General features: G+C 47.1%; 1 protein-coding gene across 3 annotated transcripts in view; it reads left to right on the forward strand.

The window, feature by feature from the left end:
- Window positions 1–16,690, forward strand: part of MAPK15 (mitogen-activated protein kinase 15) — a 185,413-nt gene that overhangs the window by 35,138 nt on the left and 133,585 nt on the right. For 2 of the 3 annotated variants that reach the window (XM_086966537.1, XM_086966536.1), the window contains exon 2: window positions 5,271–5,559. Coding sequence is in view for 1 of the 3 variants with exons in the window: in XM_086966536.1 (XP_086822662.1) it covers window positions 5,491–5,559 (69 nt within the window). In the remaining 2 variants the exon portion in view is untranslated. Of the gene's footprint in view, window positions 1–5,270; window positions 5,560–16,690 lie in introns of those variants that run through there. The other variant, XM_086966538.1, reaches the window with a different exon arrangement.

A 16,690-nucleotide genomic window follows, 5' to 3' on the forward strand; every position in this document is an offset into this window, starting at 1 on the left:
CGAGCCCAACTACGTAAATGAGCGGACCTCGCCGCAGTAAACCTGAGAGCGGATACACCCTTCTGATCCGACTTATCCTGTCCATCGTCCTCTGAATCCGCAGCTGGAGCCGTCGGCGAAACATACGGAGGCGGTGACCGGTCTAACAAAGAAAAATCATCAATTTCATTATTAAGGACAGGATAAAGTGGTCGGCGGATAGGAAATTGACCAGTCGTCTGCAATTTACGTTCCCGTTCCTCCCTTTCTTTCTTCTCCTGAACCTCTTTTTCCTCAAGCTGTAAAGCCTTATCCCGAGCAGCCTTACGCTGCTCTTTGTCCGCCAAGGCAATTTCACGTTTCATTCGCTCACGCACTGCTTTCTCCCACATTCGCACACAATCAAACATATTTTGTCTAGACCTGCGTTGAAACAAACATTGCTCTACAAACTGTACTTTACGTAAATCGAACGACCCATGTAGAGGCCATTGCAATTCAGGATCGGCCTTTGTATACTTATGCCATAATTTGCTGTACATAATAGGGGGAAGGCCATGTTTAATATACATTTCACGATTTGGTGTTCCCTCTGGGGGAGCCGGCTGTGATTCCGCTAACCTAATTGTGGTACCATTTCCGAGACAACACATCCCTCGAAGTGTGCTAAAAACAGGCATGTTCAAAAAGTATCACGAAAGCGTGACACCGTATAAAAAGGCACTTACAGTACTTCACACAAATGTGCCGCTCAAAGGGAAAAACAAAGTTAGAGAAACATCTCTACATGCCTGCCTATGTGAAGTGCACTACACATATAAGTTCAAAGTTCACAAATTCACAAATGTTAGCTAACTCACATCACAGTCATAGGTCATAATTCGGCAAGCGTCCAAGGACTACCTTACCGATCACAAAATCATAGAACTTCAGTAAGCGTCCGCAGACTACCTTACCGATCACAAATCTTACCCAATTTCTCAAAGGTCCAGATTCCAACTGCCACGGTCTTGTAAGCCAAATCAGCCAAACGGCACTTTCTCAGCGACGCAGACACTCGAAAACTCAGTTGGAGACCGGCGCCACCTGGAAGGTCAGATCGGAAGGGAAGGAAGAAACACCGTGGCAGCCAAGACTCGGGTCACTCGTGGCAGCGCGCGTCCATGGCGAGTTTCCAAGCCTTCGTCACGACCTCTCCTTCGGGCATCCGAGTCGCCGATGAGTCCCTTCGTGGTCGCCAATTTGAAGTAATCAGGGTTCCCAAGGCCTACATGTTCCGAAGATAACCCACTTACATTCAAGAACTGTTGGCACGGAAACTGTAAAAGTCAAAGAACAAGTTTATTAAGACCCCATGGGGTGGTGGTACACTCATACAGCACCCTTCGGTAATGCAAGAGGTATCACACCGAATATCGGTCTGACCCTTTCTTTTATATGATTCTACAGGTAATAAAACGTACACGCGGCACAAAGTTGCAGAACATTATGTACATATAAGGGCATATTTTGGAATACTGCCAGCTCATTGGAGGGTTTCAAACCCACTGGTCAGTTTGCGGCACATTCCTGAGGAGTGACTGGTCAGTGTGAACTGCGCATGTGTGAGCTTGACCAATACTAAAAATAGCCTGTTGCTGGGCAGACTCGAGTGGTCAATGGAACGGACAAAGGACTAAAGGACACGCCGGCCACGAGGCCGCTCATGATCTAAGATGGCCGCCAACACATACAAAATGGCGTTTCTACATATAGCTAATTTAAGCGGGAATCGTGTAGCAAAGCTAAGCGCTAACCCAGCTATCGTCAAAATACGACACCTGTAAGTCACTCCTTTCCCTGGTCCCACCCGTAGGAGGGACCTAGTAGGTAATCCAGCCCCTCAAATCAGTATATAGGTAGGAGCTGAGTCTCGAGACTTTAGATCACCCTTGAAGAAACTCTGTTGCTGTACTCTTGGACCTTCAATATTCTACACGATAGAAGACAGAAGAAATCTCCCTTGTGGTCAAGGAGTGACCACCCTGTGCAAACAGGCACGTGGGACCGGACGCCCTGACCATCTTGCTCTTTGCTAACAGCGGTGCTCCTGAGGCCTCCTCGAAGTTGTGCAATGGGGACTGAGAAACCCCAGACCCGAGCACCATCTGCACCGAAGATCAGCCCCCCACACTCCACGAGTTCTGCGTGGGGCCCTTCTGCATTTTCCTGCTCGACGCGTCTTCCCGGTTGCTAGCCCGTTGGCTAGTGAGCCCTCTGAAGACAAAATCCTGAAACTCCTTCACTTGCCTGGTTGCTCCAGTCTTGATCCAGCTTCCCTGAAAAGGAGAAGCACCACAAACCTTGCTGGTCTGTCCTGAAGCGAATCTTCACTTCCTGCGTGGGTTGCGGTTGCCAAGGCTTGTTGGGTCCAATCCGGATAATAACGGCGCAGACATCCAGATCCTTCGTGGGACAGCTCAAGTCCGGCTTATGGTTGTCGTCGACGCCTCCTGGACCACGTGGCTGCGGAGACAAACTTCAGCTTCTTCACCTGACGCACCCGACATCGCCTGGTTCCTTCCTGGTTCCATCGTGGTCACCGGCTAGTGACCCAGACTCTGTCCCCTCTGCTTGGATTCTGGATAAGCCACCAATTATATGTCACCCAGGTGGGTGGGTTACTTCGAACTCTCCTTTGGGTTTTTCTGTCTTGGGAGCTAGTTCCCTCGTGAGGTAAAAACTGTAAGAGGATGAGTAGGACTAAGAGTAATGAAGCTTACCAGTAAGTAGTCGGGGCATTCTGTACATTTTGGGGAGTACTCAGTTCATACAATTGTTTATGTGCACAACTTTACAATTGCGGATGAAAGCAAAACGTTTTTGGGAGTTTCACGCAAAAAGAGCCAGCCAGCATGTGTTTCACCCCTTGAATGAATGACATGCAGTGTCTCCCTGAAGGGTACAGGAAGATTGTAATGCCTGTGAGGCAGAGATAAAGTCGGCTCTCTTTTACTGCGATCAGGGATCTATCAGAACGTAAAACGTTGGAAGTCATGAAAGGAAGTCGGCTGCACATCCCTGTACTGAAGACAGAGTCCTTTCTAAATATATACCGCCTCCGCGGGTTGTCCCACACGTGGTAAACCGCACACCAGACCGTATTGCCAGCAAGAGTGCTTCCTGTTAGCATTCCACTACCACGGGTGCTCTGTGTGGACCAATCTGCTCACCTGATTCCATCACCACAATGGGTGCTGGTTGGGGAGCCAGCTGGGGCTGTAGGAGTCGTGGCTCCCAGCAAAGTGTGCATTGTGTGATGCCCCAGTTGGGTATCGGGACACCATCTTAGGAAAAATATTGCCGGCTCCCACCGGTACCAGTATAGTTGCTGGTTTGGGAGCTGGCTGGGACTGTGGGAGCCTTGGGGCTCCCGTGCAGCACCTAATGTTGAAAAAAGGTGTGAGTACCCTGTGTGGGCTCTGGGGGACCCACACAAGTTTAACAATTTGAAGAAAATGAATAATAAATGAGCTCCTTGCAAGGAGCGCCTCATAATGCCCTGCAAGGGCTTTTTAATTCTTTTTTGGGCGGGTGGTGGTGTCCCTAAAAGGGACAGGGGCAACACCAAGCTTTTTTTCTTTCTTTTAATGTTGTGCAGGGGTGCAGGGAGGGCAGCCCCCCAACATGAAAGAACATAGTAATTTTCCTAGATCATTACATTCATGATCCATGGAGAACTCTATTTTTTTAAAAGCTCGCCAAGCTGGAGCTCCTTGTCCTTCAGCTGGAGTGCAGGGCACTCTTGTACCTATTTCTATAATTGCCCGCGTGGCCTAATAAAAGTTAAAAGTATGACTCAAAGACCTGTTGATATTTTTTTTAATAAGGGTTTGTTAAAAAATGACTATCACTTTTGTTAAACATTGTGTACACTGCGTATGACCTCCCATATTACATCTCTCATGCAGTGGCTGCAGATACAGAACTTGGGTTAATAAAAATTCACTTATCTCTCCACGGCTGCCATCTTCCTCCGTCGACTGTACTCGCTTCTCTTCCCGGAAGCACACAGGTTCTCCTAAGCCAATCACGACAGTGCTGTCCCCATGACAGCAGTGTTGTGATTGGTGTGAGCTCTGTGGTTCGATGCTCAGATGGGGACTGCAAGCCTATGCATGATCTCCACCCAGGGTGTGCATTCCAGCCTGGTGGAGGACATGCAAAGTGCGCATGACTCTTTGGCTGTCCCAAGACGGCCGGCCAACCCGCTCTCGCACCTAACTGCCCCTCCTTCCCCTGTGGGCTGTTACAACAGCCAAGCCCTGTCCTGCCCCAAAGGGGGCTTCAGCACAAGCAAATAAAATGATTATAACATTGTGTCATCATTTTATTTTTCCTTTTTTACACAGCTGAAAAGCAGTGGGGCAATGATCCTCCGCGAAAGCAGAGAAACCTGCGCTCCCTTCATGGCCTGTTCTCTGACATCATTGATGCAATCACTGCAACATCTTAAATGATATAATTGATAACACCGCATCGCGGGGCGCAAGTTTTAGTTACTTGAGCGCACAAGTTATAGTTAGTTCAGATAACTTTAACTGGTGAATTTCAGAGTTTTTTCAAATGTAAAACGATATTTTTCAGCCGATATTTTCGTCTAACTAAAATGTCCCTTTAACCTTTGTTTTTTTACTAGTGGAAAAAATAATATAATATGCTTAGAAAATATTTTTGAATTCAATTGGTCTATTTATATATGTTTGACATGATCACTGAGCACAATTGAGAGTACTGCCTAGCAGGGGAATTTGTGCCATGCATTTGTATAGGATAAGCTCAGAGTGCTGAAATAGCTCAAAATGAAAGACCTATACCATATTCTGTACATATTGGGGATGGAAGGAAGCCGGGCAGGGATGGGGGGTTAGGAGAATAGTAAGTCTGAATGGGGCTGTACTGAATACAGACTGGACAGGAGTCCTTCAGGTGGCAGAAGGAACTTGGGTGAGAGATGTTTTTAGAATTTGTTCCTGAATTGTTTTCAACAATTGAAAAGCCTGACTTGTAGCACAGATCAGTCGTAGTGTGGAAGCATGGATGCAAAAGACCTGCTTCTCGTCCATCTTATCTGGACGTCACGCTGAGACTTGTGATTGGTGTACAACGAGTAGTTTGGAAGCCGCTAGAGATGTGGATATTGGCAGCAAGGCAGTCTTTTATTGTTATTTATTTTTCGTTAATTGCTTAGCAGACTGTGCAGAACTCCTTGCAACTAGCTGTGCTGCAGTAATGATTGTTTCATCTCCTAGCCCTGCGATGCAGACTTGATCCAGTCACCGTCTCCCAGGGAGAGATGATAGAAGCTGTGTGAAGACTTAAAAGGACTTGCAGACATTGGCAATGACCAACCTCTAAAGAAGTGCAAGTTCGGTGCGATGTCAGAGTGCTGAGAACCCACCCAGACAGCAGGAGCTGCTTTTGAGACTTGTGTTTTCTGCACTACTCCCCCTGCATTGTGCGACCCTCAGAATGAGTGTCCCGGAGGTGGAAGAGCATATCTCCCAGAAGTACGAGATCAAGAAGCGGCTCGGAAAGGGGGTGAGTACAGCCGGGTTCCAATATTCATCTACATACCTATAGATCTCAAGGCTTTTTCACTCTCCTCAATGCTTCATACCTCGGACCGCCACACATTGTCACTTATTTGTAATAAGGCTTCTCTGCTTTCCACCATATGCCATATCCCACCCTCGGCACACGCTGTCATTATGCGTACCACAGCTATCCTGGCACTTCACAGCACGATACCAAGGCATCAGTTCGCATTGTCTCATCTGTTCACCAAAGCTACGCTTGCACTTCAATGTACTGCATCCAGACATTACCACACATTGCCACTCGTGGTCACCAAGGCTGTCTAGGCACCTCACTGCATGCCATAATTAAGCACCGCTGCACATTGTTATTTCTGTTCTATGAGCCTTCTATACCCTCTGGAGTACCCCCCATCCAAATATCACCTCTCATCGGTGCTTCTATTCACTGGGGCTTCTGTGCACTTCACGATACCCCACATCCAAACATCACCGCTCATCGACACTTCTATTCACTGTGGCTTCTGTGCACTTAACAATACCCCAACCAAATATCACCGCTCATTGGTGCTTCTATTCCCTGAGACTTCTATGCATTGCATAATACCCCACATCCACATATAACCGCTCATTGAAATTTCTATTCACTGAGGCTTCTGTGCACTCCACGATACCCCACATCCAAACATCACCGCTCATTGATACTTCTATTTACTGAGGCTTCTATGCACTCCACGATACCCCACATCCAAACATCACCGCTCATCAATACTTCTATCCACTGTGGCTTCTGTGCACTTAACAATACCCCGACCAAATATCACCGCTCATTGGTGCTTCTATTCCCTGAGACTTCTATGCATTGCATAATACCCCACATCCACATATAACCGCTCATTGAAATTTCTATTCACTGAGGCTTCTGTGCACTCCACGATACCCCACATCCAAACATCACCGCTCATTGATACTTCTATTTACTGAGGCTTCTATGCACTCCACGATACCCCACATCCAAACATTACTGCTCATCGACTCTTCTATTCACTGAAGCTTCTGTGCACTCCACGATACCCCACATCGAAACATCACCGCTCATTGATACTTCTATTCACTGGGGCTTCTGTGCACTCCACGATACCCCGCATCCAAACATCACCGCTCATCGATACTTCTATTCACTGAGGCTTCTGTGCACTTCACGATACCCCACATCCAAACATTACCGCTCATCGATACTTCTATTCACTGAGGCTTCTGTGTACTTCACAATACCCCACATCCAAACATCACCCCTCATCGATACTTCTATTCACTGAGGCTTCTGTGCACTCCACGATACCCCACATCCAAACATCACCGCTCATTGATACTTCTATTCACTGGGGCTTCTGTGCACTCCACGATACCCCACATCCAAACATCACCCCTCATCGATACTTCTATTCCCTAAGGCTTTTGTGTACTCCACGATACCCCACATCCAAACATCACCCCTCATCGATACTTCTATTCACTGAGGCTTCTATGCACTCCACGATACCCCACATCCAAACATTACTGCTCATCGACTCTTCTATTCACTGGGGCTTCTGTGTACTTCACGATACCCCACATCCAAACATCACCCCTCATCGATACTTCTATTCACTGGGGCTTCTATGCACTCCACGATACCCCACATCCAAACATCACCCCTCATCGATACTTCTATTCACTGAGGCTTCTGTGTACTTAACGATACCCCACATCCAAACATCACCGCTCATTGATACTTCTATTTACTGAGGCTTCTATGCACTCCACGATACCCCACATCCAAACATTACTGCTCATCGACTCTTCTATTCACTGAAGCTTCTGTGCACTCCACGATACCCCACATCCAAACATCACCGCTCATTGATACTTCTATTCACTGAGGCTTCTGTGTACTTCACGATACCCCACATCCAAACATCACCCCTCATCGATACTTCTATTCACTGAGGCTTCTGTGCACTTCACGATACCCCACATCCAAACATCACCCCTCATCGATACTTCTATTCACTGAGGCTTCTGTGCACTCCACGTTACCCCACATCCAAACATCACCCCTCATCGATACTTCTATTTACTGAGGCTTCTATGCACTCCACGATACCCCACATCCAAACATTACCGCTCATCGATACTTCTATTCACTGAGGCTTCTGTGTACTCCACGATACCCCACATCCAAACATCACCGCTCATCGATACTTCTATTCACTGAGGTTTCTGTGCACTCCACGATACCCCACATCCAAACATCACCCCTCATCGATACTTCTATTCACTGAGGCTTCTGTGTACTTCACGATACCCCACATCCAAACATCACCCCTCATCGATACTTCTATTCACTGAGGCTTCTGTGCACTTCACGATACCCCACATCCAAACATCACCGCTCATCGATACTTCTATTCACTGGGGCTTCTGTGCACTCCACGATACCCCACATCCAAACATCACCCCTCATCGATACTTCTATTCACTGAGGCTTCTGTGTACTTCACGATACCCCACATCCAAACATCACCCCTCATCGATACTTCTATTCACTGAGGCTTCTGTGTACTTCACGATACCCCACATCCAAACATCACCCCTCATCGATACTTCTATTCACTGAGGCTTCTGTGCACTTCACGATACCCCACATCCAAACATTACCGCTCATCGATACTTCTATTCACTGAGGCTTCTGTGTACTTCACGATACCCCACATCCAAACATCACCCCTCATCGATACTTCTATTCCCTGAGGCTTCTGTGTACTTCACGATACCCCACATCCAAACATCACCGCTCATCGATACTTCTATTCACTGAGGCTTCTGTGCACTTCACGATACCCCACATCCAAACATTACCGCTCATCGATACTTCTATTCACTGGGGCTTCTGTGCACTCCACGATACCCCACATCCAAACATCACCCCTCATCGATACTTCTATTCACTGAGGCTTCTGTGCACTTCACGATACCCCACATCCAAACATTACCGCTCATCGATACTTCTATTCACTGAGGCTTCTGTGTACTTCACGATACCCCACATCCAAACATCACCCCTCATCGATACTTCTATTCACTGAGGCTTCTGTGCACTTCACGATACCCCACATCCAAACATCACCCCTCATCGATACTTCTATTCACTGAGGCTTCTGTGTACTTCACGATACCCCACATCCAAACATCACCCCTCATCGATACTTCTATTCACTGAGGCTTCTGTGTACTTCACGATACCCTACATCCAAACATCACCGCTCTTCGATACTTCTATTCACTGAGGCTTCTGTGCACTTCACGATACCCCACATCCAAACATTACCGCTCATCGATACTTCTATTCACTGGGGCTTCTGTGCACGCCACGATACCCCACATCCAAACATCACCCCTCATCGATACTTCTATTCACTGAGGCTTCTGTGTACTTCACGATACCCCACATCCAAACATCACCGCTCATTGATACTTCTATTCACTGAGGCTTCTGTGCACTTCACGATACCCCACATCCAAACATCACCCCTCATCGATACTTCTATTCACTGAGGCTTCTGTGCACTTCACGATACCCCACATCCAAATATCACCACTCATCGATACTTCTATTCCCTGAGGCTTCTGTGTACTTCACGATACCCCACATCCAAACATCACCGCTCATCGATACTTCTATTCACTGAGGCTTCTGTGCACTTCACGATACCCCACATCCAAACATCACCGCTCATTGATACTTCTATTTACTGAGGCTTCTATGCACTCCACGATACCCCACATCCAAACATCACCCCTCATCGATACTTCTATTTACTGAAGCTTCTATGCACTCCACGATACCCCACATCCAAACATCACCCCTCATCGATACTTCTATTCACTGAGGCTTCTGTGCACTTCACAATACCCCACATCCAAACATCACCCCTCATCGATACTTCTATTTACTGAGGCTTCTATGCACTCCACGATACCCCACATCCAAACATCACCCCTCATCGATACTTCTATTCACTGAGGCTTCTGTGTACTTCACGATACCCCACATCCAAACATCACCGTTCATCGATACTTCTATTCACTGAGGCTTCTGTGCACTTCACGATACCCCACATCCAAACATTACCGCTCATCGATACTTCTATTCACTGAGGCTTCTGTGTACTTCACGATACCCCACATCCAAACATCACCGCTCATTGATACTTCTATTCACTAGGGCTTCTGTGCACTCCACGATACCCCACATCCAAACATCACTCCTCATCGATACTTCTATTCACTGAGGCTTCTGTGCACTTCACGATACCCCACATCCAAACATCACCCCTCATCGATACTTCTATTCACTGAGGCTTCTGTGCACTCCACGATACCCCACATCCAAACATCACCCCTCATCGATACTTCTATTCACTGAGGCTTCTGTGCACTCCACGATACCCCACATCCAAACATCACCCCTCATCGATACTTCTATTCACTGAGGCTTCTATGCACTCCACGATACCCCACATCCAAACATCACCCCTCATCGATACTTCTATTCACTGAGGCTTCTGTGCACTTCATGATACCCCACATCCAAACATCACCCCTCATCGATACTTCTATTCACTGAGGCTTCTGTGCACTTCACGATACCCCACATCCAAACATTACCGCTCATCGATACTTCTATTCACTGAGGCTTCTATGCACACCACGATACCCCACACCCAAACATCACCCCTCATCGATACTTCTATTCACTGAGGCTTCTGTGTACTTCACGATACCCCACATCCAAACATCACCCCTCATCGATACTTCTATTCACTGAGGCTTCTGTGCACTTCATGATACCCCACATCCAAACATCACCCCTCATCGATACTTCTATTCACTGAGGCTTCTGTGCACTTCATGATACCCCACATCCAAACATCACCGCTCATCGATACTTCTATTCACCGAGGCTTCTGTGCACTTCATGATACCCCACATCCAAACATCACCCCTCATCGATACTTCTATTCACTGAGGCTTCTGTGCACTTCATGATACCCCACATCCAAACATTACCGCTCATCGATACTTCTATTCACTGGGGCTTCTGTGCACTCCACGATACCCCACATCCAAACATCACCCCTCATCGATACTTCTATTCACTGAGGCTTCTGTGCACTTCACGATACCCCACATCCAAACATCACCCCTCATCGATACTTCTATTCACTGAGGCTTCTGTGCACTTCACGATACCCCACATCCAAACATCACCGCTCATCGATACTTCTATTTACTGAGGCTTCTATGCACTTCACGATACCCCACATCCAAACATCACCCCTCATCGATACTTCTATTCACTGAGGCTTCTGTGCACTTCACGATACCCCACATCCAAACATCACCCCTCATCGATACTTCTATTCACTGAGGCTTCTGTGTACTTCACGATACCCCACATCCAAACATCACCCCTCATCGATACTTCTATTCACTGAGGCTTCTGTGCACTTCACGATACCCCACATCCAAACATCACCACTCATTGATACCTCTATTCACTGAGGCTTCTGTGCACTTCACAATACCCCAACCAAATATCACCGCTCAATGGTGCTTCTATTCACTCTGGCTTCTGTGCACTTTACAATATCCCACATCCAAATATCACCGCTCATTAATACTTCTATTCACTGAGGCTTCTGTGCACTTCACGATACCCCACATCCAAATATCACCGCTCATTGATACTTCTATTCACTGGGGCTTCTGTGCACTCCACGATACCCCACATCCAAATATCACCGCTCATTGATACTTCTATTCACTGAGGCTTCTGTGTACTTCACGATACCCCACATCCAAACATCACCGCTCATCGATACTTCTATTCACTGGGGCTTCTGTGTACTCCACGATACCCCACATCCAAACATCACCGCTCATTGATACTTCTATTCACTGGGGCTTCTGTGCACTCCACGATACCCCACATCCAAATATCACCGCTCATTGATACTTCTATTCACTGGGGCTTCTGTGCACTCCACGATACCCCACATCCAAATATCACCGCTCATTGATACTTCTATTCACTGAGGCTTCTGTGTACTCCACGATACCCCACATCCAAACATCACCGCTCATTGATACTTCTATTCACTGGGGCTTCTGTGCACTCCACGATACCCCACATCCAAACATCACCGCTCATCGATACTTCTATTCACTGAGGCTTCTGTGCACTTCACGATACCCCACATCCAAACATCACCCCTCATCGATACTTCTATTCACTGAGGCTTCTGTGCACTTCACGATACCCCACATCCAAACATCACCGCTCATTGATACTTCTATTCACTGGGGCTTCTGTGTACTCCACGATACCCCACATCCAAACATCACCCCTCATCGATACTTCTATTCACTGAGGCTTCTGTGCACTTCACGATACCCCACATCCAAACATCACCGCTCATTGATACTTCTATTTACTGAGGCTTCTATGCACTTCACGATACCCCACATCCAAACATCACCCCTCATCGATACTTCTATTCACTGAGGCTTCTGTGCACTTCACGATACCCCACATCCAAACATCACCCCTCATCGATACTTCTATTCACTGAGGCTTCTGTGTACTTCACGATACCCCACATCCAAACATCACCCCTCATCGATACTTCTATTCACTGAGGCTTCTGTGCACTTCACGATACCCCACATCCAAACATCACCCCTCATCGATACTTCTATTCACTGAGGCTTCTGTGCACTTCACGATACCCCACATCCAAACATCACCCCTCATCGATACTTCTATTCACTGAGGCTTCTGTGCACTTCACGATACCCCACATCCAAACATCACCGCTCATTGATACCTCTATTCACTGAGGCTTCTGTGCACTTCACAATACCCCAACCAAATATCACCGCTCAATGGTGCTTCTATTCACTCTGGCTTCTGTGCACTTTACAATATCCCACATCCAAACATCACCGCTCATCGATACTTCTATTCACTGAGGCTTCTGTGCACTTCACGATACCCCACATCCAAACATCACCCCTCATCGATACTTCTATTCACTGAGGCTTCTGTGTACTTCACGATACCCCACATCCAAACATCACCCCTCATCGATACTTCTATTCACTGAGGCTTCTGTGCACTTCACGATACCCCACATCCAAACATCACCCCTCATCGATACTTCTATTCACTGAGGCTTCTGTGCACTCCACGATACCCCACATCCAAACATCACCGCTCATTGATACTTCTATTCACTGGGGCTTCTGTGCACTCCACGATACCCCACATCCAAACATCACCCCTCATCGATACTTCTATTCACTGAGGCTTCTGTGCACTTCACGATACCCCACATCCAAACATCACCCCTCATCGATACTTCTATTTACTGAGGCTTCTGTGCACTTCACGATACCCCACATCCAAACATCACCGCTCATTGATACTTCTATTCACTGGGGCTTCTATGCACTCCACGATACCCCACATCCAAACATCACCCCTCATCGATACTTCTATTCACTGAGGCTTCTGTGCACTTCATGATACCCCACATCCAAACATCACCGCTCATCGATACTTCTATTCACTGAGGCTTCTATGCACTCCACGATACCCCACATCCAAACATCACCCCTCATCGATACTTCTATTCACTGAGGCTTCTGTGTACTTCACGATACCCCACATCCAAACATCACCGCTCATTGATACTTCTATTCACTGAGGCTTCTGTGCACTTCACGATACCCCACATCCAAACATTACCGCTCATCGATACTTCTAGTCACTGAGGCTTCTGTGTACTTCACGATACCCCACATCCAAACATCACCCCTCATCGATACTTCTATTCACTGAGGCTTCTGTGTACTTCACGATACCCCACATCCAAACATCACCGCTCATCGATACTTCTATTCACTGAGGCTTCTATGCACTCCACGATACCCCACATCCAAACATCACCCCTCATCGATACTTCTATTCACTGAGGCTTCTGTGTACTTCACGATACCCCACATCCAAACATCACCGCTCATTGATACTTCTATTCACTGAGGCTTCTGTGCACTTCACGATACCCCACATCCAAACATTACCGCTCATCGATACTTCTAGTCGCTGAGGCTTCTGTGTACTTCACGATACCCCACATCCAAACATCACCCCTCATCGATACTTCTATTCACTGAGGCTTCTGTGCACTTCACGATACCCCACATCCAAACATCACCCCTCATCGATACTTCTATTCACTGAGGCCTCTGTGTACTTCACGATACCCCACATCCAAACATCACCGCTCATCGATACTTCTATTCACTGAGGCTTCTGTGTACTTCACGATACCCCACATCCAAACATTACCGCTCATCGATACTTCTATTCACTGAGGCTTCTGTGCACTTCACGATACCCCACATCCAAACATCACCCCTCATCGATACTTCTATTCACTGAGGCTTCTGTGCACTTTACGATACCCCACATCCAAATATCACCACTCATCGATACTTCTATTCACTGAGGCTTCTATGCACTTCACGATACCCCACATCCAAACATCACCGCTCATCGATACTTCTATTTACTGAGGCTTCTATGCACTTCACGATACCCCACATCCAAACATCACCGCTCATTGATACTTCTATTTACTGAGGCTTCTATGCACTCCACGATACCCCACATCCAAACATCACCCCTCATCGATACTTCTATTCACTGAGGCTTCTGTGCACTCCACGATACCCCACATCCAAACATCACCCCTCATCGATACTTCTATTCACTGAGGCTTCTGTGCACTTCACGATACCCCACATCCAAACATCACCGCTCATTGATACTTCTATTCACTGAGGCTTCTGTGCACTTCACGATACCCCACATCCAAACATTACCGCTCATCGATACTTCTATTCACTGAGGCTTCTGTGTACTTCACGATACCCCACATCCAAACATCACCCCTCATCGATACTTCTATTCACTGAGGCTTCTGTGCACTTCACGATACCCCACATCCAAACATCACCCCTCATCGATACTTCTATTCACTGAGGCTTCTGTGTACTTCACGATACCCCACATCCAAACATCACCCCTCATCGATACTTCTATTCACTGAGGCTTCTGTGCACTTCACGATACCCCACATCCAAACATCACCACTCATTGATACCTCTATTCACTGAGGCTTCTGTGCACTTCACAATACCCCAACCAAATATCAGCGCTCAATGGTGCTTCTATTCACTCTGGCTTCTGTGCACTTTACAATATCCCACATCCAAATATCACCGCTCATTAATACTTCTATTCACTGAGGCTTCTGTGCACTTCACGATACCCCACATCCAAATATCACCGCTCATTGATACTTCTATTCACTGGGGCTTCTGTGCACTCCACGATACCCCACATCCAAATATCACCGCTCATTGATACTTCTATTCACTGAGGCTTCTGTGTACTTCACGATACCCCACATCCAAACATCACCGCTCATCGATACTTCTATTCACTGAGGCTTCTATGCACTCCACGATACCCCACATCCAAACATCACCGCTCATTGATACTTCTATTCACTGGGGCTTCTGTGCACTCCACGATACCCCACATCCAAACATCACCGCTCATCGATACTTCTATTCACTGAGGCTTCTGTGCACTTCACGATACCCCACATCCAAACATCACCCCTCATCGATACTTCTATTCACTGAGGCTTCTGTGCACTTCACGATACCCCACATCCAAACATCACCGCTCATTGATACTTCTATTCACTGGGGCTTCTGTGTACTCCACGATACCCCACATCCAAACATCACCCCTCATCGATACTTCTATTCACTGAGGCTTCTGTGCACTTCACGATACCCCACATCCAAACATCACCGCTCATTGATACTTCTATTTACTGAGGCTTCTATGCACTTCACGATACCCCACATCCAAACATCACCCCTCATCGATACTTCTATTCACTGAGGCTTCTGTGCACTTCACAATACCCCACATCCAAACATCACCCCTCATCGATACTTCTATTCACTGAGGCTTCTGTGTACTTCACGATACCCCACATCCAAACATCACCCCTCATCGATACTTCTATTCACTGAGGCTTCTGTGCACTTCACGATACCCCACATCCAAACATCACCCCTCATCGATACTTCTATTCACTGAGGCTTCTGTGCACTTCACGATACCCCACATCCAAACATCACCCCTCATCGATACTTCTATTCACTGAGGCTTCTGTGCACTTCACGATACCCCACATCCAAACATCACCGCTCATTGATACCTCTATTCACTGAGGCTTCTGTGCACTTCACAATACCCCAACCAAATATCACCGCTCAATGGTGCTTCTATTCACTCTGGCTTCTGTGCACTTTACAATATCCCACATCCAAACATCACCGCTCATCGATACTTCTATTCACTGAGGCTTCTGTGCACTTCACGATACCCCACATCCAAACATCACCCCTCATCGATACTTCTATTCACTGAGGCTTCTGTGTACTTCACGATACCCCACATCCAAACATCACCCCTCATCGATACTTCTATTCACTGAGGCTTCTGTGCACTTCACGATACCCCACATCCAAACATCACCCCTCATCGATACTTCTATTCACTGAGGCTTCTGTGCACTCCACGATACCCCACATCCAAACATCACCGCTCATTGATACTTCTATTCACTGGGGCTTCTGTGCACTCCATGATACCCCACATCCAAACATCACCCCTCATCGATACTTCTATTCACTGAGGCTTCTGTGCACTTCACGATACCCCACATCCAAACATCACCCCTCATCGATACTTCTATTTACTGAGGCTTCTGTGCACTTCACGATACCCCACATCCAAACATCACCGCTCATTGATACTTCTATTCACTGGGGCTTCTATGCACTCCACGATACCCCACATCCAAACATCACCCCTCATCGATACTTCTATTCACTGAGGCTTCTGTGCACTTCATGATACCCCACATCCAAACATCACC

Source organism: Lissotriton vulgaris, chromosome 4_1, assembly GCF_964263255.1.
Source record: "Lissotriton vulgaris chromosome 4_1, aLisVul1.2, whole genome shotgun sequence".
NCBI lineage: Eukaryota > Metazoa > Chordata > Amphibia > Caudata > Salamandridae > Lissotriton > Lissotriton vulgaris.